Here is a 27,199-nt window from a genome sequence, read left to right on the forward strand (position 1 = left end):
ACTGCAAGGGAGGCTGGGAAGTGTCCCTCTGTGTGCTCAAAAGGAAAAAGGAATTTGAATTTGAGGAACACATACAGCATGTACTCTGTCTCTCAGGCTCAGCAGGGGGGCTGTTCACCCAGTGAGCTCACCTCCACCCTGTGAGCTCTCTCAGCTGGCCAGGGACCCCTTTCTCCTACTCAGTCCCTGGCCCAGCAGCTTGAGTCATTGCTGCTCCAAGACATGAGAAGTCACAAGCACTAAGGTCCCCAAAAGTGTCCTTATACCTTCCCTCCCTGGGGAGAGTGAGAGGCTGGAGCACCCAGATGAAGGGTGTCAGGGCTGCGCGTCCAGCTGGGGGGTTTGTGGAGCTAAGTAGCTTATTCTTTCTCTTGGGTGTAAGAATCAGCCAATTAGGTCCCAAAGCCAAGTACAGATTCTTTGGTCTAAAGAGGGTCATGTGATGCAGACTGCGTCTAAGAGGCCTAACTCTGTTCTGAGGGAGGAAGAGGGTGAGAAAGGAAAAGGGTATTCTCATCAGAAGCCTGTCTTCACCTGCTCTGGGTACCCACACAGTGCTGCTCCCCAGAGAGTACAGAGCGGAGGAGATGTCCGGGTTCCAGCCCCGGGCCCCAAGGGAACAGATGTTCCTGGGACCACGGAACCACGTGCAGTGTGGGTAGACTGGGAGACTCTGAGGATGGGTCTGCGCTGCTCCCTCTGTACCACCTGCACACCCACCCTGTCAAGGTGCGGGGGGAGCTCTGGAAGGCAAGGACTTGAGTTTGGCTCTGTCACCCTGCTCGCAATGGGACCCTTAAGCAATCTCCACCCCAACCTCAGTTGACTTCTCAGTCCACAGAGATTTGATCTCCAAGTACAGTTGCACAGATTGTGCAAAAAAATTTTAGGATTTAATACATATGAATTTCTAGCCAAAAGAAAGAAAGAAACTCAGATCTTCTAATATTTAATATACAGCCTGACCCCAGGCCTCCTCACTCCATTTTTTTTTTTTTTTGTACCAGGGATTGAGCCCAGGGCATGTAACAACTGAGTCACATCCCCAGTCCCTTTTTTTTTTGAGAGCGGGTCTCATTAATTTGCTCAGAGTCTCACCAAGGTGCTAAGGCTAGCCTCAAACTTGAGATCCTCCTGCTTCAGCCTCCCGTGCTAGGATTACCATGCTTGGCTCACTCCTTGATTGTCAGCCAGTCATGTCCCCTGCATTTGTTGGTTTCTGGAAGGGATGAGTATGCTCCACCAGGCAGAGAACTTCACGGCCATACCCTCGCTCTGATGCTTGATTTTCAACATATTGTTATGTATTGACATCTACATGGGCCCAGTCTGCTGAAATCACAGTTTATAATGTCTGATTCAAACTAAGTTAGTCCTCTTAAAAAAAAAAAAAAAAGTGGTGGGAGGAGGTGGACAAACGACCCCAAAAGATTTCAGCATTGAAACAGCAAGAAAATAGCATTTCCCAATCCAAAGACTCAGTTTCATTTATGATATCTAAAGGAAAAGTTAAGTTCAGTCTGTTGAGTGCTACAGTAGAGATTTACAAAGATGAAATCTCTTTTCATCAGGATAGAGGTGAAGTTTAAATAGTTATGGAGGAGGAAGCTTTGGGGGAAGGAATATGATATGATAAGGCATTTGGAAATAAAGTTTGAAAGTATTCCCATTGTTTGATATATATATATATATTTTTTTTTTTTTTGCTGAAAATCTTGTGTATTCCCAAGATTGTTCATATCTGCCCTTCAAACAACGAACCAAAAAAAGAAAATTTTAATTTGCTTAAAAATCTAAATGAAGAGTTTGAGTGGGTTTGAAATCCATTTGCTGAAAGTATTAAAATGCAACATATTCCAATTTCTTTGCAAGAACAACTGATTGACATGAGAGAAGATGGAAATTTGCAAGCCAATTTTGAACAAAACCTTTGCATAATTGGAGGATGGAATTGAAAATTGAAAATTAATGTCATGATTTAATGAGCTGAGCCCACAATGCACCTCGTCCATCTGGATCTAGGTGTCTTTGTGAGGCCTCCCTTTCAGCTGTGACAGCCATTAAAACTGAATATTGAAATAAACCAGATTTAGAATGAGACATTCAAATCACCGTCCCACAAAGTGTAAAAACCAGAATTTTCAAAAATAAACAAGCCTATTCAATCACATTGCTCCTACGGTGAGAGCAAAAGGGATTTTTATTACATGAAACACCATGAAAATTTCTTTTAAATATTGTTCATTTATATTTATTATATGTTCTTTCATTCCTACTTACAGTTTTATAATGCACATAATAGATTACGTTTATGGATATACGTATAATGGTCATAATATATTTTAATGTACATATATTTTTATAATGTAAGCACTAATCTATATTCATGGATGTAGCTCACATGTATAATTTATAAGGTTCTACGTGTATAATTCATAAATAAATAGATCTCAGAGTGACAGTTCAACATTTTTTTTAACTGATGGGATATGTAAACAATAAAATTAAAGTTCAAGGATATTGGCAGAGCCAAAAGGCCCCCTCAACTTCCGGGTGGAGACTATGTGGGCCCACCCTTTCCTGGGTGTGGGCCTTCATAATAAAGATGTTCCTGAACTGGACTTTTCCTGCCCTGCAGGGGCGAAAGGTCAGCTGGGATTTCAGGCACGTGAGTTTTATAGGTAAGAAGTCAAAGGTCCAAAAGAATAAGAGAGCAGAGATGAAGGCCATTTTCTCCTCTCCTGGAATAAGAACCTCTCTCCGCTCTTCCTTACCCCTCCCACTCAACGGGAGAAAGAAGGGGGTTTTCTTTCTGCTCAGAGGGACTCGAGCAAACTGGTAGTGTAGACTAGGAGTGAATTCAGACACCCGGAGTGCCAGGTCTGGACTTTCACCTGCTCTGCTCTCTCTGGATCTTGATACAGAGCCTGGGTTTTGGTTACTGCAACTGTCCCTATTGCCGCTGTTAGGAAGTCCTTCCTGCTATTATTTCTAGATTTATATGCTGCAAAGAAAGCCTAGAGTGTCGAGGAGGCTAAGTGCCCAGGTTAGTAGCATAAGGAACTTCCTAAGGCTCAGATACTTTCAGGTCATTCCCTCTCTGTTCTTTCCCTACCTAAAGGCTTCTCCTACATCTCCACTGCCCCCAGTAGAAAATCTACGCTGTTTAGACCAACTAACATGGCCTTGACTGGCTGTTGCCAACCCGTTGTATCTGTCACCTACATACAACAGAAGTCATACCAGCTAATTTGAGCAGAGCGAATTTCATGCAGTTACTTTCTGTGCTTACCAAATCTTTGGAGGAGATAGAGCCAGTCACACCTGTAGGAGTGACTCCCAAACAGGGTCCCCTCTAGCACTGTGAGGATCAGGAGCTTCTCAGGGTCTGTTGACTTCAAGAACCATCCTCATAACTGACCCCCAGAACTAAGGAAGCCACTTTGGCAACAACCTCTCAATCTCCCCAAGGCAGACACTGCTATAAACCCCAAGGTCCACTACTGTGCTGACCAGCAACTATGATTTTCAATCCTCAGTTGGTTGAATCCATGAGGGGGGAACCCTCATGAATAAGGGAGGAGGAGTAATGGTAATTACCTCCCCAAATAGAAAATGCCAGGACTAGATGGTTTCACCTAGTGAAGGCACCAAACATTGAAGGATGAAATTGTACCAAATATTTACAGTCTCTTTTCAGAAGATAGAGGGAAAAGGGATCTTTCCTAACTCATTTTCTAAGGCGAGTGTCATCCTAACACCAAAACCAAAGCTATTACAAGAAAGGATGACGATGAAACAATATTTTTCATGAACATCAATGCAAAACTCAACCAAATGTTAGCAAATCAAATCCATCAATCAATAAAAAAAAAGAATTAGATACCATAACCAAGGAGCATTTATCTGAGATGTGAAAGGCTGGTTCAACATTTGAAAACCAATTAACATAACCCTTCACATCAACAGGTTGAAGAAGAAAAATCACATAATCCTACCAATCGATAGAGAAAGAAATTCTATTCCACCCCTTGGAGAGGCTGATCATGACAAAGGCCAGAGAGGGACCGGACAGGGTCTGTCGAGCTGCTGAAACCAGAATCAGTTATCTGGGACCAGGTAAGTTGTAGGAAGCTGGATGTGAACCAAAAGTCAACTTGCCGTCAGGCGTGGTGACACATACCAAAATCCCAGTGACTAGGAAGGCTGAGGCAGGAGGATTGCAAGTTTGAGGCCAACCTCAGCAATTTAGCGAGACCCGAAGCAATTTAGAGAGACCCGAAGCAATTTAGAGAGACTCTGTCTCAAAAAGAATAAAAAATAACAATAAAAAGGGGCTGAGGATGTGACTCAGTGGTAAAGTGCCCCTGGGTTAAATTCCGGTATCAAAAAAGTCAACCTGTAATCCTCAGGCATGGGAGCCTGGGACAAGGAGGCACCTCTAACTACTGGCCCTAAACTGCTACAAGGGTTGTCCTTGGCCTCAGGAGAGGTAGCTGGGAGCTGATGCAATCTTGGCTTGACACTTCATCTTCCTGTCACCTGCCCCTTCCTCCCAAGAAATTCAGAAGTTGCCTCTCCCACCCACCACTGTCCTTAGCTACAGCCTCGAGGCTAAGGTCCCTCAGTTTGCAACTACATCTGCCCCAAGGGATTTGTCTTCATTCAAAGACAAAATTGCTCATCCAGCCCTGGGCCAGCTGTGCTGCATGGACATCAAAGGCACCTTTAAATGCCACCATCAATAGAGAGCACCTTGTATAGCTTCCTTCATTGGCCTCCCCCAGTGCAGGCTCATTATTCCTAAGCAAAACCACAGGGCACCAAGAACAGTAAGGCCAGAAAACAGTGCACAGAGTGTGATGGGGGCACTGAGCAAGCCACCCCTAAGAATAACCTGCTGGGGTCACTATGAGTCTCTGGGATGGAGACACTGCCTGTTTCCTCTCTTCAGACCAACTTGCCCAGATGGGCTCTGCCACCACTGCCCCCCACCCCCATGGCTGGACATCGTCTCATAACATCCTGGGACACCCCCTCCCCAAGCCCAGGAAGGAAGTTGGAAGCTATGAAAAGGGAAGGAGTAACTTCCTGCCCTCATCCCCGAGGCCCAGACCAGATCACGCACAGGATGAATGAATAAGTGGACTACAAGCCCCTTCCAAAGCCCTTCAGGCATCCAAGCTTCCTGCCCTCAAGTTAGAAGCCTGATTTCCAGGCCAGGAGATACCACTGTAAAAGAAAGAAAAAAGAAAAGACAGGATCTGTGCCCAGCTTGCTACTAGCAGGCCCCTCCCCTGGGCCTGCTGCGGTGGGACCCCCAGAAACACAGGATGGGGCTGGAGAAGGGTCTCCTGCCCACTATGGTCCTGCTTTGCCAAGGCCAAATTCTCCCTCTCTGCCGGCTCTGCCAACCCACGGTCTCTCCCCGAGGCAGGCACACTGGATAAGAAGGAGGCCCACCTTGGTCCTGGCAACACACTGTCTAAGCAAGGGCTCCCTCACCACGTGGTGCACCCAGAGCGCCAAGAAGGGAGGCTGGGAGCTCCCCAGACACCCAGCCCCCACCAGGGCCAGCCGCCAACCAGGCTTCCCCTCCCCTGGCCTGCACGGGGGGGGGGGGGGGGGGGGGGGGGGCACCTGAGCTCACTGGTACACAGCAGGGGCGGGGCCTGGTGCTGTCAAGCCACGTGTAGGGGAGGGCCAGGAAGGGCGGGCTGCTCTTAAGGCAGGTCTGCAGGTGAGGTGGAGCCTCCCCTTACTCCTCACCTGGACTTGGAGCGTCTTGGTCCCTGGAGCCAGTAGTGAACACAGCAGCCTGCCCAACCACGGACACCAGGTAGGTGCATGTATTCTCTAAGGAGCTGAGGAAGCTGAGGGACACAGCCCCTTGGCCCTGACTTATTTCACCTATTACCCTCAGCTTCTCTAGCTCTCCTGGGGCTCAGAGGGAAGGTGGAGAGAATTGCAGAGGAGACTGTGGATTAGAGGTGGTCTCAGGATCACAGACCCCAAGGTCAGAACTTTAGGGGAACTAAGTGGGTTTTGAGAGGACCCAGGTCCAGGGAGCGGAATAGGCTGGCCTGAGTTCACAGACGCTTAGGAAGGGACTGGACACAGAACCTGCCTCCCAGTCAGAGCACCGTGCCCTTCTGAGTCAGGCAGGAATGGGGGTCTGGTCCCAGGAGTCCCTGCCTGCCCTTCCAGGTCCTGTCTCACTGGGTCTGGGTGGAAGGAAAGGCATGATCAGGAGGCGCACTTTGAGGATTGGTGGAGAGAGGATTGGGCTATTGGGGTGATGTGCTCTGGGGAAGATTCAGGCTTCACCTTCTCCTCTCACTGACCTGCACTTGTAGGAAAAGAGAGTAAACCAGGGCAAGAGGAGGTCTTTCGGGGTCCCAGGATTCCCCTGGCTCTGGCCTCTGTCAGAACAAAGAAAGAGACTAGAGCCAGCATCTGAAGAGGGAGAAGTTGAGAGAGACCCATAAATAGGGCAGAGCCGATGGGAGCCTTCCCCTCCACTATACACTACACACACACACACACCCACACACACTCACACACACACACACACACACACCAGTCGGAGCCCAGGAACTCTCCCCTCCCACTTAGAGCGGGAAAGACCAGGAAAGAGTGAGCTGGTCAAGTGTGTTGGTGGGGCTGGAAAGGCAGCAGCATCTAGGAACACCAGTGTGAGCCCCGGCCACTGTCTGGGGGGTCTAGAGGTGATTTGGAGAAGAGCTTGAAGAAGAGCTGAGAGACTATGACCTTTGCTCAGTACCAGTCTGACCCTCTCAGTTCCAGAATCCCAGAAGGGGCAGGTAGAAGGGGGCTTCAGCATTAACTGTGGCACACCAGCCCAGGGTGAGCATGTGGGACCAGGGGGCCAAACATGCCCAGATGCAAACCCCAGTTCCACCCTTGGTTGCATGACTTTGAGCAAAACCCTCAGCCTGTACCCTCCTCACAGAACTACTGCGAAAATGAAACAAGTTTTACGTGTCTGTTATTATCATGTCTCCATTATGCAGAGGAGACCAATGAGGCCCTCCGGGAAAGGAAAGGACTTTGGCCCAAGCTGGCACAAAAGCTGTGTCCAAATCAGTAGACTGGCCTCCTGGGCCCTGGTCCTGGGGAGATCCAGTCCCCCGGTGCACTCTGCAAAGTCAATGGCCCCAGCCTTCTTTCTCTCTGGGCCTGGCTGGAGAACTCTGCAGGGTGCGCCTGGGTCCTGTCCCAACAAACCCAGGACACTTGGAGTCCATGTGGAAAAAGCTGCAGCTCCGGCTCTGTGTCCTCGGCTGCCCCCGGGGAAGGAGCGCAGAGGCCGACTCCTTTCCACTGCCATTTATAGACACGCTTCCCGCACCGGGGAGGCGCCACCCCTTCCAGGTCTCGGCCAAGGAGAAGTTTGGCAATAAGCCTACAGGAGCCCCGGGAGGAGGAAGAGGGGAGAGAAAGGCCTGGTTTCTGTCATTAACTGACTGTACAACCTTGGGCAAATTAGGCCGCTGTGGGGACCTCAGGTGATTCTCTGCACTTGAACTCCATATGGCGCAAGGAGTTAAGATGTCAAGTTCCCAAGGCCTGGGTGGGTAGCCCAACTCCACCATCTTTCTGGATGTGGGTCCTATGCGGTTTTCTTAACCTTTCTGGGCCTCAGTATACTCATCTGCTAAATGGGCTGATAATAGACTGTGAGAGGGTTCAGTTCCTACATGCAACTCATATGCAAATGATGTTGATCACTGCCTGGCACTTGGCAAGTTCTCAGTGAATGGGACCCACCATGATGAGGGTGTCATTCTTCATGAGCCCAATTGCTAAATAGAATCGTCGTGATGCTTTCACAAGCAGCACCTCTTTGCTTCCACAGCCCTCTCTGGGAGGAAGCAGAGTTCTCATCCCCCATCTCACAGATGAGGAAACTGAGAGAGTCACACCAGTAGGATTTTTTTGATCTGGGACTATCATTTGTCCCAGGCTGGCCTCAACTGCCTTTTCCCACACTAGTCGGACTCTGAAGCAGAATGTGGAGGAGGCATCATGGAAAAGGGGAGAGTTGGGGGGGGGGGACAGGCATCAAGTCTCAAGGCAGGTGGTGGGAGTGTGACCAGCCTGTCTTAGCTCCAGTTTTCTTAGCAGCCTGTTACCTCCTTCCCATCCCCACCTGTGGAAAACCACAGGAAGAAGCTTCCACAGTAAGGGAAATGAAAACATTGGGATATATTTTTCCTGCATGAGCCTTCAGGGAGCGAATACTGTCTGATGATGTCACTCCCCAGCTCAAAACACTTCTGTGGCTCCCCGCTGGCTGCCCTCGGGGTTGAGTTGGCTATCCAGAGCCAAGCCTGCAAGGCCCTGCAGGGTCTGGCTAGCAGCCCTCCCTCCGTCCATAAAGGTGCTCTCTGTGTTTCCCGGATGCTCAGGGATGTCTCATGGCCCCTGTCTGTCTGCTGCACCTTTGCACACCCCGCCTCCTCACTCCCGCAGGCCTTGCCCAACCAGTTCCTATTTTTCCTCGTTATCTTCCTCTCCACATCCCCTCCTCTAGGAATTCCTCCTGACCTCCCCACCAGCACCCACAGAACCTGCTTCCTCTCCACCCCATCAGCTCCCAGCAGCTGACCTGGGCACCTCTCTATTTCACCCACTGGCCCATGTGCAGGGCCCAAACAGCAGGCATCCTGGGGTCTGGTCCTGCTCTGACACTTGAGGGCAGTGTGACTTTAGGGCAAGTCACTTATCTCTCAGTGTATCAGTTCTTTCATTGTAAAATGGGATGATAATAGTACCTACCTTATAAGGTTGTTATGAGGACTTTAAAGGGCTTTATGTGTAAGTATCAGGGCTCGTGTACATAACAGTTCCTCAATAAACATTAGCTAATTTATTGAATAAATATGCCCCAGATATAGTAGACATTCTATAAGCATTTCCTGAAGTTATCTCACAATCACTTGCAGAATGCTTGGGACGTGCTACACTGGCCCAAACACATCATAAATATTAGCTTATTTTATAAATGAGAAAACTGAGGCACAGAAAAGCTAATTAACTTATCCAAACTTACCCAGCTAGTGAGTGGTAGAGTCAGGGTGCAAATCTGGGTACCCAAACTTTTATGAATGAATGAATGAATATGCCCTTGTTTGGGGCAATGGAGGCAGGAGTTTTCCCAACAGAAGTAACTCAATTCCCATCCTCACCTGTTTCAGGTCCGTTGATCTCAGCAAGTGATAGCTCTGGGATGTAAGTGAGCTGGTTGGGAGCCAGAGGTAGACCGCCCGGTGCGCCAGCCCCACCATGTCCCAGGTGATGTCCAGCCCCCTGCTGATGGGAGGCCATGCAGTCGGCTTGGCTCACTGTGAAGAACCCAGGAGGGCCCTGCACCCAGCGCCCGGCTCCAGCCTGCCGCTCCAGTGTCCTTATTACACCACAGAAGGCTGGGGAGCTCAGGCCCTGATGGCCCCCGTGCCCTGCAAGGCGCCCCCCAGCAGGCTCCAGAAGACCCCACAGGCAGAGGCCAAAGCCCACAGCTTCCAGCAGAGCCCGGGTGAGCAGGCCATGGGGACCCCACAGGACCTTGACTCCTACATTGACTTCTCACTGGAAAGCCTCAACCAGATGATCCTGGAACTGGACCCCACCTTTCAGCTGCTTCCTTCAGGGGCTGGTGGCCCCCAGGCTGAGCCTTCCCAAAGCACCACCTTGAGGAGCAAGAAAGAGGAAACTGAAGCCCTGGGTAAGGACTGGGACACAGTGTCAGCAGGAGGGCTGGGGTCCCTGAGCTCCTGCGGAAGGACTGTCCTATAGAATCAGAGGAACAGGAGACACTCTCCTGTGGGGAGGTGCAGTGCAGCTCTAAATAAGTTATTAACCTCTCTGTTCTTCTCTGCTACACAAAAGGGATAAATACAAGTTTCCCTCACTATCCAGTTCTCTTTGGTTCCTGAGTTTGGAAAGTGATGGAAACGTGTTTTGTATGAATTTTTTTTTGAGATTGTCAGTAAGCTAATACATCTAAGTAGTTTGTGCAATGCCGTGCCTAGGAGTTAAGAGCTTGATAAATGTGGAGTTTCTGAACCATACATTCTGCAGTGTCTCTCTTTAGGTCCTGACTGGGGCCCCCTGAAATTATGATAGGACTCTAAATTATTTCATCACAAGTTTACATAATGTAATCTTTAATAATGGCGGAGTTTAGCAACCAGCTAGCTGGATGAAATCTTGCAAATTTAACAATCAGCACTTAACAAGCTGGTACAAGCCAACCCCCGTTCGCCACTGAGTCCAAGGGAATCTGGAAAGCCCTACATCTGGATTCAGTTTCCCACACAAAGAGCTTCATGTGTGCTCTGAGGATAAGGGTCAAAGTGCAGCAGCCCCATTGTTCAGACAGGAAGACCGAGGCTTCCTGGGAGTTTAAACCATCAGCGGGAGCAAGGGCACAGTTAGAATTACAGAGAGAGTCTATCCTAACTTCCATTTATTAAGTACGTATTATTTACCAGACTCTGTGCTGAGGTCTCTATATAGAATCCTCCATCCTCCCAGCTCATGCCCATGAGATGAGCACTTTATGCCCATTTTACAGAAGGGAGAAAAACAGGTTGAGGGGGTTGAGAAAGGAGCCTAATCAAGGAGTTGGGCAGACCTTATCCAAGCTGTTTACTTCACTTCTTTGTGTCGTCCAGCCTCATCTATAAAATGGAGATAATAACTCCATCTGAAAAACGGAGCGTTGCAGGGATTAAAAGAAGTAGCATTTGTTGGCTGGCTGTCACAAACCCTGGCACGCCATGAGTCATTTCAAATGGTGGCTGTTTTATTAAATGCTGGGATTGCATGGAGGCCCAGCCCCAGGGTAGGATTGGGCTCTGGGGTGGAGGTCAGCCCAGCACCTCTGCCCTAGGCCGCCCCTGGCTTCCAGCCTGCTCCCCTCCTCCCACCCGCATTGCCTGCCAGGCCTATTAAAGGAGCTGCCTCCTCCCTCAAGAGCCTTCCTGCAGCCTAAGACCAGTTGTGGGCACGTCACTGCAGGGAAGCGTCTTGGGCCTAATCACGACTGGCAGGAGCAAGCCCAGGGTTTTAATGTTCATGCCCCAAGGCAGGGGTTCCACACATCCAAGGCCAGCCAGGGCAAGACCAGTCTCTGACCGGCATCCACATGCATAGGGTGGGGGTTGATAACATCTAGGCCCTTCCCCCACTGGAGGGGGCTGATGGGCAGTGGTCCATGTCCTTGGATGCCCAGTGTTATGAACATAATCCACCTAACTCTGGGGATCAGGGAGCTGGCAGTGGTCAGAGGGTCCCCCCAAAGCTGCCTAGGTCTGCTCTAGCTCCTTCTAGTTTTCGGCAGACACAACATCTTTGTTTGTATGTGGTGCTGAGGATCGAACCCGGGCCGCACGCATGCCTTGTGAGCGTGCGCTACCGCTTGAGCCACATCCCCACCCTTCTAGCTCCTTCTAATAGAGAGGGAAAATATCCTCTCCTCTAACCCCTGCTTAGACACTCCTCATGCCTGAGTGCTCACTACCTCCTAAGAGAGCCCAGCCAGGTTACCTTCCCAATATGAAGTTCTCTACCATCACTAAGAATGTCAGGCACCTGTCCATCGCGGGGTCTGCTACCTTCCCATGCATCTCAGGTCTCCCCAAGCCCACCTGCAGACCACCAGCACTGGTGACAAAGCTCTCACAGGCCCAGGGCAGTGGAACTAATTCTGGGAATTGTGGTGAGTTACACATTCAATATGGAGGGCTCCCCTGCACGCACACTGCTGTGTAATCTCATCCTCTCTCTTTTGGGGGTGCTGAAGGTGAGGATCCTGATATTATGTTCATTGGAGGGTGTTCACTGTTCCTCCCTGTCCCACCTTGGCAAAGTTCAGACCATTGGTGATCCTATACTGACATGTCCCCTGGAGAGGAAAAGAGAGAGAGAGAGAGAGAGAGAGAGAGAGAGAGAAAAGTTTTTTTAAAAAACTTAGACTGTGTAATGCATGCTCCCATAAAGGAAATAGTGGTAACCTCATTTTACCGACAAGGAAATTGAGACTCAAGGAGGGAAGCGATGGCCCCTGGCCAGGAGGAGGTTAGGTCAGACCTCAAACCCCACGTTGCTGGGCTCCAAAGTCCACATTCCTGCCAGGCATGGCACATATATCTGTAACCCCGGCGACTTGGGAGGCTGAGGCAGGAGGATCACAAGTTCAAGGTGAGCCTCAGCAACTTAGCAAGACCCTGTCTCAAAATTTACAAAAAATAATAAAGTGGACTGAGAATGTGGCTCATGCCCCTGGGTTCAATTCCCAGCATCCCCCTAAACAAAAACAAAGTTCATGTTCCCATCATTTTCTATTTCTTGGGGCTAATTTTCTGCCAGCTGGGGCATCACAAAATATCTATTTGGAGGCAGCCTGAGGGCCCCGCTTCTGAGACTCAGCCCTTCCCAGCACTTGGCCAACCTTGCCCTGAGTCCCCTGCCTCTCTGCCTCCTGCTCACCTTCTCTTAGGCCTGCCCTGCAGGGTCCCCATCCCACAGGGAGCGTGGCTCCTAGAATCCGACACCAATTCCCTTCTTTCTCCTCTCCCATGACCTCCCACCCCATCTTGGGAACAGGCCCCCACATTTCATTTTCCAGCAATTTCTGCCAGGCGAGGCAGCTTGCCAGTCCTGAGGGAAGGGTATTTAATAACCGTCTCTCCACCCCCCCCACCCACGTGCCCTCCCTCGGCCTGCCCGGCCTGCTGCTGGCGCCCGCATCCACCCTGCACTGCTCAGACTTGCCCCACAGGCCTGTAAACAGCGACTGCGCCCCAGTGTTGGGGTGGGGGCCCCTACCTCTCCAGCCACATCCACCTCAGCACAGCAGCGGGTGCCAGAGCTCTTCCTTCCCTTCCCACCCTGCGCTGCCTGCTCAGCCCCCCACCCCCCAGGGGTCTTTGTGTGATCCAGGAAGCAGGGGACCAGGAAATTTACCAGGCCCAGAAGCCCTCCCCAAAGCCAAGTGGTCCCTTGAAATGAGGCCTCAAGGAGCCCACTCCTCTTCCTGGCATAGGCATAAAAAGAACTCAGGAGCAGGAGTTGGGTTCCTCTACTCACTAGCTGTGTGGCATTGGACAGCTCGCTTAACCTCCCTGAGCCTTGATTTCTCATCTGTAATATTGCCTACTTTTATTAGGTTGTTGTGAGAGTTCAATGAGACAATACAGTTAACTTATTTGCAGCAGTGCTGGTACATAGCACTCAAATGCCAGTCTTTATTTAAAAAAAAAATTTTTTTTGTACAATAAATGCTAGCTACAGTTCCATTTATCTCCAAGCCTCAGTTACCTTCTCTAACAACAATACCTGTCCTGCCTAAGGACTGTTATGAGGTCCAAAGGTAGTTATGGATATAAACACTATAAAATCCTATAAAAATAGAAGTTGCACTTGCCAGTCTTCCAGAAGAATCCACCCCAGTCTAGATCTCTTCTCTTTCAGAGCCTATAATATAGTGCCCCAAATGCTCCCCCTGTGCCCTCATCTTCCTAAGGAGAAGGACATCTGCTGTTCCCGGCCTCAAGGGCCGCCCTGGGCCAGGCTCCAGCTCCGTTCTGCATGTAAACTCCCCGGAGGGGAGCAATCTGCAGAAAAGGAAACTGAGGCCCAGTGAAGTTATGAAACCTAACCCAGTGCCTCTTGGCTGCCAAGTGACAAAGCCAAGACTCACACCCAAGTTCATGTGACTGCAAAGCCGTTACTGCACAGGCTGGGACAGCAAGCCCAGGTCAGCCCTCCAGTCCCGCTCACCTGACGCAATACCCACCCCCTCCACCCTACTCCAACAGGCTCAGGCAGAGGCTCCACCGTGAGCAAGGCCAGGAGGCCCTACCCAGGAGCAGGCTGGGGCAGGCTGGGACTCCACAGGCTTGGGGTGGGAGGGATGTGACTGTGCCAGGCCCAGGGGAGGTGGGAGGCCCGCAGACAGGAGCCAAGGGTGCGGATTCTCCCTGACTCTGACTCATAGCCCTCCAGAAGGGGGCAGCTGGAGACCCCTACCTTCCACCACCTTTGCTGGTACAGCACCAGGACAGCTGTCCTGCCCCAGGTTGGGAGGAAGAGTGTCCATCCTCCCCACAGGAAAACCACAGGGCACCTCACTCCATCTCTGGAGGAGGAACAGGGTGTCGGAAACCCAAGAGTCCTGGATGCCCGCATTGGGGCCCAGGAGTAAATCAGCAGCTCCCCCCACCCCCACCCACCCCTGTGCTCACGGGAACCAGCTATGAGTGTGGGGACAGCCTCAGGCAGTGGGAGGCCTGTGACACAGCCAGCCCTGCTCTTAAGGAGTTCTCAAACTCTACTCTGCACTCAGGTGCCCAGAGGGTCTCATAGAAGGGCAAATTCTGATTCCATGGGTCTAGGGTAGAGCCTGAGGTTCTGCCAATGGCCAGCTCCCAAGGGACGTGGTGCTAAGGCTCCAGCATCAGAATCACCTGGGAAACTAAGAAAGCAAAAGCATAAACCAACCCGAGGTCCGGGGGACCCTTCAGATCCTGATCTAGTTAGCATGGGGCAGTGGGACTTTTATAAGCTCCTGCATGATTCTAGGGTGTGACCGGGCTTGAGAACTCTAGCCTTCATTTGTGGGTACAGAGAAACAGCCCTTACGCATCCTGATTGAGGAAGGCATTGGAAGCCTCTCCATCAGAAAGATGGAGACGATCCCTCAGATTTTAAATACCTACTAAGTGCCAGATCCATTTCATCCTTCCTGTGTCACCGAGAGGCTGGGCAAGGCTATAAGTGGTAAAGTCACTTGACTGAGCTCTCCGGTCTCAAGTGGCAGAGTCCATACCTCAAACCTAGGTCTATCTGATTCCAAGGCCACTGCCTCTCCTCACCCAAGGAACAACATCGCAGAAAGGGTGACTTTGGAACTGAGCCCTGAAGGTGGAGTTGGGTGTTAATTCCGATTCTGGGCCTGTTTCCTCATCTGTGTAAAAAGAGGAGGGACCCGAGGGTCTTCAGGCTCCTTCCAGCGTTTCCATCCTGAGCGTCCAGGCTCCTGGGTTTCACCGTTGTTCTGCTTTTTCTCCCTAAAGATATAAAGTACATCGAAGTGACCTCCACCCGATCGCGGTGCCACGATGGCTGTCAGCGCTGCTCCAGCCCATCTGTCACGCCACCTTTCGGCTCTCCACGCAGTGGTGGCCCCCTCCTTTCCAGAGATATCCCCCGAGAGACTCGAAGCAGCAGCGAGAGTCTCATCTTCTCTGGGAACCAAGGCCGGAGTGCCTCCCCTCACCCCTCCACCTCGCCCAGCGTCTCCATCCCTTGCGTGGGGAGCAGAGCTTCAGGCCCTCATGGCCTGGGCTCCCCACTGAGGGCCCTGGCTTCACAGCGGGGCAGCAGGGTCTCTGTGCTGTCAGCCAGTCCAGCGTCTGATGTCAGCTATGTGTTCGGGAGGTAGGTTCCCTGGTTTCCAACCTTGCTCCCCAGCACGCACACGCACGCACACGCTTCCACACAGATCCTAAAATCACCGCGGGCACCCTGCTCTATCTGAGCAAAATCTGAGCATTCACTAAGACTAAAAGGATGATTATTGTCTTTTCTGCCATCACAGCCATTGGGATTTCGTGTTTTCCTCAAGCATTTACAATCTAATTCAAAAACTGTGTTCCCATCTGTCTGCCTTTTGAGAATGGAGCCGCTGCGTTGATAAGGCTCACCTGTCTCCTCTCCAGCCCTGGCACAACCCATCTCCAGAAAGGGCTTTTTAAAACTCCAAACCACAGGGATGTATGTAGACATTGGAGGCCTGAAATAAACGTTCGGGAATGAAAGCCATTGTGCTGATATACCCTTTGTTGCTGGCAAAACCTGGTAGAAGGAGGCCCACATACCTGGGCATTATTTGCAACAGTCCCAGCTCACTTTTCCCCAGGCCTTGCAGTACAACTGCAAACACACCCCATCCTGCAGGGTTTCTGCAGCCATGCCCACCAGCTGGATGCTGAGCTGGCTTCCTCCAACTGGGATGTTGCTCCTGGATCAGCATGGATGTGCCCAATCCATATTCACCCTGACTGCAAGGCTCCTGGGAGTGATGCACAGGGGACAGACCAGTGTGACTGTTCAGGCAGACCTGCCTGGCTGGAAAGGCAGAGGGAATTCAAGCCAGCCTAAGCCATGCAGCCTGCAGGGGGTCAGCCTATGGGCTACTTAAAACGACCACAGACCCTATGGCTAGATTTCTTTGACCTTCAGCATAGGATCTGTGTGGAAGGGATAATGTGGTCATGCCCTTTGCTCTTTGATCTGGGTTTGGGGTAGCAGGATATGATCTGTTTGGCCAAAACCATGGCTCCCAGATCACTAGATTTCAGAACTTGGCTCTGGCCCTCAGTGTCCACCCTGACTCCCTAACACTTTGTTCCTGGTCTCTCCCCTGCAGCAGCCAGTCCCTCCTCCAGTCTAGCATCTCCAGCCCTCAATCATCTTCTAGATCCTTGGAAAGTCCAGCCAGCTCTTCCTCCAGCCTCCACAGCCTTGGTCCAGCGTCCCTCTTTATGAGACCCAGTGATGTCCAGGCCCCCAGCAACCCTGCTCTGAACATGGGCCAGCCCAGAGCCAACCACTCTCCTCCACTGGCCAAGGAGCATGCCAGCAGCTGCCCCCCATCTGTCACCAATTCCATGGTGGACATACCCATTGTGCTGATCAATGGCTGCCCACAAGCACAGTCTCCCCCACCCCAGTGGACACCAGGACAGCAAGGGTTTGTCCAGCCTGGAACTGCTTCTTCCAGCCATCCCCGTCAAGCCACCAAGAGCCACAGCCAGACCCTGCCAGATGCCTCCTTCACCACGTCCCCAGAGGGTAAGTTATAAACCTCGAGTGCTAAAAGGTTTGGTTAAGGGTAAGAGACAAAGCATCAGTGGATTTCTATAATAGCCAGTCAACATATTTATTGAGTACCTACTATGTGCCTGACCTTGGGCCAGGTTGTGAAGACACAGTCTAGAAAGGAGACCAAAAGCAAGAATCACTACAGAGTCAGATAAGCACAAGTAAAGACGCTCGAGCTTATGGGGCAACAGAGGAAGGAGTGATGCTTACAGTCTGGAGAACAGAGGAAGTGACTCTGAGCTGGATGGGGAAAGCAGATCAGAGGTGTGTGCCCAGGGAAGGAGAGAAAGGGCATTCCCCGCAGAGAGAACAGGGACTCCACAGTCACCACGCACAGAACACATTTAGAAGATGCTTAGAATGTTGGGTGCAGGTCATTGGGAGTAATCTGGAGGCAGATTGTGAAAAACCTTGAATGTCAATTTAAAAAGTGGATTTTACACTTTAGGCAACAGGGGACCATCAGAGAGTCCCAGACAGGGGGGAGGCCGGCCTGGTGGCTCACGCTGGCAGCTGTATGAAAGATGGATTGCCATGGCAAGATCTAGGGTGGGGCAGTGGGGGTGGAGGAGAGAGAACAGAGCCAGGCAACCCTGGGGATGTGGAAGGAGCAAGCCTGCTGACTAACCCAGGGAGAGCCAGAGGGCGCGTCGGAGCTCACTCTGACGTTCATGGATGACGAGAACACAGAGGGGGCGCACAGGGAATGGAGACAACGCATACCGATCCAGACAGCTGAAAACCACAAAACAGCAAACACCCTCCTTCCCGGAGTCTGTGACTGCAGGCGTCCAAGAAGAGCACAATCAACAAGAACCCACAGCAGTAAACACAAAGGCTGAGCCGCAGCACCCCACGGGTGCACGCCTCCCATGAGCAGAGCCCCAGGAACGCTGCCGTCCCAGCTCCCCCTTCCTCAGTTATCTCTGTCCCAGGAATTCCAGAGGTGGAGCAGAGGGGTGAGGTGCTCACTAGCCTACTGCTCACTCTCACACAATGCAAGTGGGGGAAAATGGTACGTTAGGCCTGACTTTGAATCCGTCTGATCACTTTCCTGGGCAAATCATGTAGTGATTGTAGTGCATTTTGTATAATGAGTTACTCTCAACTGACCACCCCACACCTTTGTAAGATGCTGAAATTAAGGGCTGGAGTTGTGGCTGAGTGGTAGAGTGCTTACCTAGCATGTGTGAGGCACTGGGTTCGATTCTTAGCACCGCATATAAATAAATAAAATAAAGGTCCATTGACAACTAAAAAATATCTTTTAAAAAATGCCGAAACTAAGAACCATTGCTGTCTGCCTTAGGAAGCCAGGAACATGGTCATTTTGTCATTTCAAAGAGCACTTTTGCATAGACAGGTGATAGTTCCATCCTGCAATGGTGATGCCCCGGATATCACTAATGATACTCCAGGATCTTATCAAATTCTGCAAAACATTCTCAAAACAAAATTCATTCTAATTTCCTATGTTCTTAGAAGATTAAAGACAGTCAGAAACTGGGCACGATGGTGCACCATATAATCCCAGCAACTCAGAAGGCTGAGGTAGGAGGATCAAGAGTTCAAAGCTAGCCTCAGCAACTTAGCGAGGCACTAAAGCAACTTAGTGAGACCCTGTCTCTAAATAAAATACAAAATAGGACTGGGGATGTGGCTCAGTGGTCACATGCCCCAGAGTTCAATCACTAGGTACCAAAATAAATAGATAGATAAAAAAATAAAAAGGGCTGGGAATGTTGCTCAGTGGTTAAGCACCCCTGGGTTCAATCCCCAGTAACAAAAAACTAACTAACCAACAAACAAAAAAAGATCATCAAAGGTTGTAGAACCTACTCTGTCCCCTCTGGGCTTCAAGAGCTGAACCACTGTCCCAAGTCAGTCAAATACTCAGGCTCCCAACCTCTGAGCACAGATCTGCTGATTTCTTGCTCTACATCTTTCCTTTAATTTTCTTTCCTAAGCCAAATATACTTCTAAGGAACTCAGAATTGCTAAGGACAATGTGAAACCAAACATGCGTCTGAGAATTCTTTATCTATCCCTATTTCAGTCCCCACCAGGCAACGTCAGGTTTGTTATCTATTTGTTTTTGATTCATTACCAAGGATACAGGGGACTTCTCCGTCCCAGATGACCCAAGCCCTGGAACCCTTCTGTTTGGTTTTGCTTCTTTAGGCAGTTTGGAGATAACTGGGGATGGGGGCAGGGAGAGTGGGTCAAATGGGACCTCTGGGCGGAGGAGCAGGAGAGGGTCTCCAACCTTCTCTGATGATCATCCCTCAGCAACCCTCCATCTCACCTACAGAATTCCTCCCTCTGTGTTTCCAGGTCCTTCCAGGGACATGCAGCCCACCATGAAGTTCGTGATGGACACATCTAAATACTGGTTTAAACCAAGCATCACCCGAGAGCAAGGTAAAAGGAAGCTGTGTGTTTCAGGGGACAAGTGACCCTAGGAATCAGGTCTGGGTCCACACATTAGGCAGATGGGGGCCTGAGTCATTGTAAAAAAGGGAATAGCAAAGAGTAGGCCCAGATAGGAGAGAGTCCTACTGACTCAAGAGGACCTGCTGACCTCAAGAGGAAATAGGACCTACAGTAAAAATGGTAGACATTAGACAATACAGAGGACGTCCTGGGAGCTAAGGTAACTCTGTAAGGACTGCTCTAGGAAGACCCTAGGGGGCTGGGGCCAGAGAGTGTTCCTGTGGAGTGGTGTCTGCCTCTGACCCCAGCATTCTTCCAGCAATCGAGCTGCTGAGGAAGGAGGAGCCAGGGGCTTTTGTCATCAGGGACAGTTCCTCATACCGAGGCTCCTTCGGCCTCGCCTTGAAGGTGCAAGAGGCTCCGACATCTGCCCACAACCGACCAGGTACGCACCTGTCCCTGTGCTCACTCAAGGCCTCACTGAGGCCATGAGGGGTGGTGGGTTCCATCCCAGCCTGATGCTAGATTTCAGGGTGACCTTGGGCCAGTCCCATAGCAAGTCTGGGTAGGAGCAGCTGCCTCCAGCCCTGAGCCACCACAGGAAAAAAAAAAATCTTTCACTGCCAGCTTGAGTTGCCTCTGTCCTCCTGAGTACCCCCAAATTTCCTGCTCTCCCTTTGTAATAGGAAGAGGAAGAGGAAGACCTCAGCCCTTCCCTAGGTTGCTCTCATGGGTAGCTACCCCTGTCTCATCAACCTAATGTAATAATATGTGTGAATGGCTTATCACATTTGTGCAACAGCTCATTACATGCATGTGATAGCCTATCTCATGTGTTAATGGCTTATCACACATGTGATAGCTTATCACGTACTTTCTCATGATTTCACATGCTCGTCCGATAACTCAGCACACATCTATGAGGTCTCTGCAATGTGTGAGCAACAGGGATACAGAGGAGTTTCACGCAGAGGCCACTGCGTTAGGGAAAGAGAGGGAAACACATAATTATAGTACAAGGTACCTGGGTCACAGTCCCTCCCCCAAGCTTCAGGCTGTACCTCTCATTTAACAGATGAGATAACTGAAGCTCAGAGGTAATGACCCCAGAGCAATTAAGTGTCAGTGGGAGAATGAAAACTCCAACCTTATATTCTATTTTTTTTGGACTGGGGATTGAACTCAGGACCGTGTGCATGCTAGGCAAGCACTCTGCCACTCTACCGTCCCCAGCCCTTTTTATTTTTAATTTGAGACACATTGACACTAAGTTGCCAAGGCTGGCCTTGAACTTGCAATCCTCCTGCCTGAGCCTCCCAAGCAGCTGGGATTACAGGCATGCTCCACCAGTACCTGGCCCAACCTTGCGTTCTTTACGTTGTATCTCACTGTTGGAATAAGAAAACTGGGACGAGTATTGGTTACCAAGGAAGCCTGACAAGAAGGAAGGAACCCAAATCGAGGAGGGAGTCTATGGGCTGGAGGAGAAGAGTCCAAAGGGCACTCTGTACCCTCCCAGGGCCAACCTGGCTCTGGCAGGGATGATCTGGTAGAAAATAATAGCAGCAGGGCTGGGGTGTGGAGAAAGAGACAGAAACCAGACGGAAGAGCGGATATTTAGTCTAAACAGTAATTGGGACCATCCCTGATAACTCTTAACCAAGAGAGAGTTTTCCTGAAGGGGAATGACTGGACACAGAAGCCTTTGAGCAAATGTGTTGGCACCACTTTGGGGGAGTCCTTGATCGTAGGATCTCCACTGCTGTTCTGTCCAAGGCAGGGGACAGCAAGATAACCTTTGGATGGACCTGGAGGAGGTGGGTCAGGGAAGGAGTTGGACTGGGTTTGGCTACCACAGGGCTCTGGAACTCCTTCTTCTTCCTTTGTCCAGGTGAGGACAGCAATGATCTGATCCGTCACTTCCTCATCGAGTCTTCTGCCAAAGGGGTTCATCTCAAAGGAGCAGATGAGGAGCCCTACTTTGGTGAGCTGCCCCAACCTCCAGGCCCCTGGGGTGGGGGTCCCACTCTTCTGAGCTACTATGGCGGGCAGGCAGTGGGCCAGGAGAGCCTTCTTCATGCAGGGCCACCTGTTTTCCTGCAGGGAGCCTCTCTGCCTTCGTGTGCCAGCATTCCATCATGGCCCTGGCCCTGCCCTGCAAACTCGCCATCCCACAGAAAGGTAGGTCTGAGCCCCAAGGAGGCAATGTCAGATGCCAAACCTGTTCATTCCTACTAGTAAGGCTATCAATGGTCACATTCTACCCTGTTTGTGGATTCCTTTAGAGTCATGAACAAAAGTCCAGCTCTACTTCCTTAGCTGTATGAATTTGAGAATGTGCACCTCTGAGCCTCAGTTTCCTCTTCTATAAAATAGGAACAATCATCATCATACCTCCCTAAAACATTGGGATGTAGGTTGAAGGAGAGAGCGCCCACCAGGCCCTTAGCACAATGCCTGACACGGAACAGATGAATTAAAAACAGAGGTGGTTCCCCGCCATCCCACTGGGATTGGTTGAGCACGCGCTCATTCACTGCCCACCATGACCTTATGAAGTAGACAGTACTGCTATGTCCCATTTCACACCGGCCCAAAGGCCCACGAAGTCACACCCAAGGACTATCAGCAAGCCCTATCCAAAATGCACAGCCCAGACAGAGCCTGTCACCTCAGGACGGTCAGGGGAAGTTAGGTGTAAAAGCACCTCTACTTTCTACAAAGAAGAGCCTGGGTTTGGGATGGGTTCTGAAAGAAGTGAGGTCTAGAGCCCATGGGGGCCGGAGGAGAGTGGAGGGGTGGAGAGGGAGGTGGAGGAGGGGGGCGCTGTGGGGGCAGGGAGCAGGGGGAGAAGGGATCAAAAGACTTCCAGGCAATGCATTTGGGAGCCTAAAGTGGCCCTGGTTGCCTAATTACCCTAATCACACCTGGTTTCTCTGGCAGTCACTTCCTGGGGGTGGGGGTGGGGTGGGGGGTAGAGGTAGGAGATGTTCAAAGGGATTCATGGGGCCTGTTCCTCTGAAGGGGGTCCACTCATTCCATCCCTGTCCCCTTGGGGGCCTGTTCCTTTACCTTGGCTCAGAACTGGGAGGCGCAGATGGGGTGGCCTCGGACTCCTCTACAGACAGCCCGGCCTCCTGCCTGAAGAAATCTGCGGGTGAGTGGTGTGGGGGCGGCGCCAGGCCTGGCTGTGCCCCCAGAGGGCCCCTCCCAGCCCTACACACAGGCCCACACATGTTTCCCATCATGGCTTTGTTTCTGCAGTTTAACAAGGTGTCACAGCCCCCTGGCCCCCCTTTAAACCAGAAGTTGAGAGGCTGCAGGCACTGACCCCAAGGAAGGGGGTGGGGTGCTAGCAGGGCTTATACCCCATCCTGTGCCAACATGGACATACATGTACGTATGGGTCTAATATACCTGCCCTGGAGGAGGTGTCTAGATGGGGATCCTCTGAAGGGTATCCTGAGGGCGTCAATACAGGAAAGAACCCTGCCCCCACTCCCACCCCCACCCACCACCCCACCACCACCATCCCCCATCCAAGGGCCAGATAAAGATCAGCCCTGTCTCCCTGACAGCTCCTACTCTGTGCCCCCAGACACAATGTCTCCCCTCCACATACTTAATGTCTCTCCCTGCTCTCACCAAAGGAGGAGGTGGGATGGGGTTTGGCGGGATAGGTCCAGACAGAAGGCAGTTCTCCTGAGTGACCCTAGACACAAGGCAACATCCCCTCCCTTCCCTCACCCACCCCAAAGGGCCAAGGGCCAGAGCAACACAAAGCAAGAGATGTCCAAAAGTCCTCTGAGATTGGCCTCAACTCTCTGTCACACTCTCCCTACCTATCTGGTGGCCAGTTCTAAGGGGAACCTCATGAGAATTCTGAAGAAGAAATCCCCCTCCCCTGGCTCTGGGCAGAGGGAAGATCTGGGCCTGGTGACTCCCCCATCCACTCCAAGGACCCTGGCTGCATCCCACAGGCTGCCACACTTTGTACCTGAGCTCCGTGAGCGTGGAGACCCTGACGGGAGCCTTAGCCGTGCAGAAGGCCATCTCAACTATCTTGGAGAGAGAGGTCCTCCCCACACCCACTGTGGTCCACTTCAAAGTCACTGAGCAGGGCATCACCCTGACTGACATCCAGAGGAAGTAAGGGCCTTCCCCCTCGTCCTGGGGCTACAGGGATGGGCAGCGTAGGTCTGGAGGGATGGTGAGACTGATGCTGAGCATCAGTGAGAAAGGCAGAGTTCAGGGTCCTGGACCAGATGGGACTGGTGACATGCTGGGTGACTCCAGGCAAGTTCCCTGTCTTCTCCAGGCCTGTCTCCAATGACCCCCTGCCAAGCCTCCCTCATGGTGACTGATTTTGGAGTCACTGGGTGCTGATTAAGTGTGCACCCAATGAGGGGACATCGTTCATGGGCCAGATGCTGGCTGACTGCTGGGACACAGATTGGAATGAGATCACTGCTTCCTGGGGCTCAGGGACTCAGTCGATCAGGAGCCCGATTCTGGGCTGGGCACTTATCTGGGAGATGCAAGAGAGAACCAGGATGTAGCTCCATCCTTAAAAAGTTAATGACATGGGGCGGGGGGCAGAGGACCATAACGTGAGGACACAGGCAGAAGCCCTGGGTGGGAGTAGAGAGGCACAAGCACAATGGAGAGGCCACAGCAGTCAGAAGGATCTCACTGGGAGACTTCTTGGAGGATAGGACATCTGAGCTTTGGGGGACCCAGAGATGCTGGAGGCAGAACGTGGGCCCAGCATAGGCCCTCACCGGCTTCCTTTCTCTCCTGGCCTCCACCAGGGTGTTTTTCCGGCGCCATTACCCACTCATCACCCTCCGTTTCTGCAGCATGGACCCAGAGCAACGGAAGTAAGTTCAAAACGGGGTCAAAATAAGAAGACCAGCCAGCCAGGCACAGTGGTGCATGCCTGTAAGCCCAGCAGCTCGGGAGGCTGAGACAGGAGGATTGCAGCCTAAGGCCAGCCTAAGAAATTTAGCAAGGCCCTAAACAACTTAATGAGAACCTGTCTCAAAATAAAAATAAAAAGGGCTGGGGATGTAGCTCAGTGGTAGAGTGCCCTGTGGGTTCAATCCTCAGTACCAAAAAAAAAAAAAAAAAAAAAAGGCCATCCAGAGCATGGCTGCACACCAAGTTTCTTTCTTTCTTTTTAAAGAGAGAGAGAGAGAGAATTTTTTTTAATATTTATTTTTTAGTTCTCGGCGGACACAACATCTTTGTTGGTATGTGGTGCTGAGGATCGAACCCGGGCCGCACGCATGCCAGGCGAGCGCGCTACCACTTGAGCCACATCCCCAGCCACCCCCCCCCACCAAGTTTCTTAATGACTCTGGGACTGGGATGGCAGAAGGAGCCATGAACTCCAAGAGATCAGGGGTGACAGAATGAGGGCAGGTGGGGCATGGTTGGGTGGGGACTTGACTGTCTAGGTTCTGTTACTGCTCATCCAGGGTCCTGCAGAATAAAGCAAAACCTCCCTCCTCAGTGTCTCATGTTCCTTTCCTACAGGTGGCAGAAGTACTGCAAGTCCTCCAGGTAAGACTTCCCTGACCCCCTCAGCCACCCTAAGAGATGTCCCTGTGGCAGGGCCCCAGACAGACCCAACAGAGCAAAGGATCTCTGAAAGGAGGGAGGCCTCCTCTTGACCCTAAAAGCTCATGGTGTCAAGGAGGGGACAGGCCCTGTCGTCAGGGAACCTTGGCTACAGGGATGCCCCAAGCTGATGGTCAAGATACATGTTTGACTTCAGGGAGCTTCTACTCTTAACAAGGAAATACAGAGGTCCTGTCCTTAAAATGGAGGAAACCCAGAGAGAAGGCATTTCCCTAAGAGAGCTCCATTATAATGAGGTGCTGGAGCAAATTGCCTGGGGGAGGTGTGGGGAGGAATGAGGTATAGACCTACTATCCCACCCCAGTGCCATCAGCCTGATGCCCCCTGCATCCCACCACCAACTCAGACTGCACTCTCCCATCAGGATCTTTGGATTTGTGGCCAAGAGCCAGACGGAACCACAGGAGAACGTGTGCCACCTCTTTGCAGAGTACGACACCGTCCAGCCAGCCTCACAGGTCATCGACCTGGTGACTGCTCTGCTGCAGGACACAGAAAGGATGTAGGAGGAGGGAGCTGCCTGTGTACCTTCCCAGACATCCTGAGGGGCTTGTCCAAGAGCCATCTCCGCCCCTGAACAGTGGGGTGTGGCTACACTAATAGAACAGTCTATTGGACTGGAGAACAGTTATCCAGCTAGAACCCTGAACCTGCTCTGACCTTCAGCAGTAACCCCCCGAGCCTGTTTCCTCAACTGAAAAAGGAGTCTGGTACACAAGACCAGCTGCTCTTCTGAGACATTAGTGGGCATCTTCAGCATGCTCCTCCATGACTCTGAGGCACACCCACGTCTGACAATCACTACTGAAAATCACCTCCAAGAACCTTCTGATTCTATCAGCTAGAAGAGAATCAGAATAATAGTCAGAGCTAGAGATCTGTGGCCCCTGTCTCATGGCAAACAGCAGGTTCTGAGTCGTGACCCATGGGGATCCCAGTCTGAGGCTGGTGACGGTTTATGAGGATTGAGGACAGACTGTCTTCTTTCCCTCCCTTTCCTGATGGCCTGTTGGATCCGCCTGCCCAGGGGTCAGCAAGTTGACCAGGCTGTGGTGGTTGTGGCAGCTCTGGTATAGAGGAGTGGGGCTTTCCCTTATGATCAGAGGAGATGCAGTTGTTCATTCTGTCTAATCTCCTCTTCCCATTGCAAATGAGCATTAACCCCACTTGGTAATCAAATGGCCCAAAGCTCAGCTTCCCTAGTGTTGCTTATACAACCTACATCTGGCAGATGTGGGTAGAGAAACCCCTTTCTAGAGCAAATGTAAGAGCAGCTCTCTGTGGTTCTGCCTCAGCTCCAGTCTTGCTGAGTCCTCCCTACACACACACACACACACACACACACACACTCACACACACACACACTACAGCTGTGTGGCATCAACTGGCCTCATAGCCACAAGGGGGCAGCAGAGAGTCAAGAATGCAAAGAGGCGGCTTCCTCGAAGCTAGAAGAAGCTGGGCCCTTTCCTGCTCATCTTTGCCCAGAACTAAACCAACCCAGAAGCTGGAGCCTTTTCTTTTACAGACCCAGGTTCCTAAGGAAACCACACCACGGCTGGAAAGGAAGGCTCAGGGAAGAAGCCCGCTCTGGCTCTGCAGAGCAAGCACCTACCACCTCTCGAACCAGCTCTGCCAGAGCATCATTATCTTTGGCCAAGATTGGGCCTGACAGGTTATGATTTCAACCCAGGAAACCAGACCAGACAGGAGCAGCCCTGGGCTGCGGGACAGGCTGAGCCCAGCCCACCCAGGCGGTGGTCAGTTGCTGCGCCACCCTTGGAATCTGCCAAGGTCCTCAAGGTCACAGTGCTCAGTCCTATGGCAGGGGGAAGAGGGTTGCTGGCTGTAAGCTCATGGGTGCCCGTATGGCTCCCATCATAAAAATAAAGTGTCTGTCTTTGCATAACAGTTGGTCCAGAGGCACTCAGGGCTGTCCCCTCAGAGATGGAATCTTAAACAGAGAAGGGGACTCAGCTTATCAGAGAAAATCAGATGTGCCTCCCTCCCCTGGCCACAAAAATACAGGCTTCCACTGATTCCCACGTCACAAACCATCGTTTAAACCACTCTGTCCCCCACATGCCCAGCACACCCCTTTCCTTCTTCATGCAGAAAGCAGAAGGACTGGAGTTCCCCTATGTCCAGGGCCTAAGGTGAGTTTATGGCACCCTGATGAGTTCCAAAGTCTCACTTAGCCTCCTGCATT

At 51.3% G+C, this 27,199-nt stretch overlaps 1 protein-coding gene across 2 annotated transcripts; it reads left to right on the plus strand.

Moving 5' to 3' along the window:
• Window positions 1-5,753: 5,753 nt before the first annotated feature.
• On the plus strand, window positions 5,754-26,899 carry Tns4 (tensin 4). Of its 2 annotated transcripts, XM_046442697.2 has the most exons (13): window positions 5,754-5,839; window positions 9,222-9,748; window positions 15,105-15,468; window positions 16,460-16,884; window positions 19,249-19,335; window positions 19,667-19,792; window positions 21,239-21,331; window positions 21,451-21,528; window positions 22,430-22,504; window positions 23,328-23,496; window positions 24,159-24,227; window positions 24,886-24,912; window positions 25,355-26,899. In XM_046442697.2, exons 2-13 carry the CDS (start codon window positions 9,310-9,312, stop codon window positions 25,494-25,496), a joined length of 2,094 nt encoding a protein of 697 aa, XP_046298653.1. In that variant the 5' UTR covers window positions 5,754-5,839; window positions 9,222-9,309; the 3' UTR covers window positions 25,497-26,899. The 2 variants fall into 2 exon arrangements, with proteins under 2 accessions (XP_046298653.1, XP_058434726.1); XM_058578743.1 differs by lacking the exons at window positions 24,159-24,227; window positions 24,886-24,912; window positions 25,355-26,899 and having other exon boundaries at window positions 23,266-23,487.
• The last annotated feature ends 300 nt before the right edge of the window (window positions 26,900-27,199 follow it).

This window comes from Marmota monax, unplaced genomic scaffold (genome assembly GCF_021218885.2).
Source record: "Marmota monax isolate L192 unplaced genomic scaffold, Marmota_monax_Labrador192_F-V1.1 WCK01_AAM20220418_F8-fsc00205, whole genome shotgun sequence".
NCBI lineage: Eukaryota > Metazoa > Chordata > Mammalia > Rodentia > Sciuridae > Marmota > Marmota monax.

Coding starts and splice junctions, on each gene's coding strand:
- Tns4 (XM_046442697.2), top strand. CDS start 9,310: ATGTCCCAGGTGATGTCCAGCCCCCTGCTGATGGGAGGCCATGCAGTC. Junction 16,885..19,248: donor CTTCACCACGTCCCCAGAGG/GTAAGTTATAAA, acceptor CTGTGTTTCCAG/GTCCTTCCAGGGACATGCAG. Junction 19,336..19,666: donor AAGCATCACCCGAGAGCAAG/GTAAAAGGAAGC, acceptor GCATTCTTCCAG/CAATCGAGCTGCTGAGGAAG.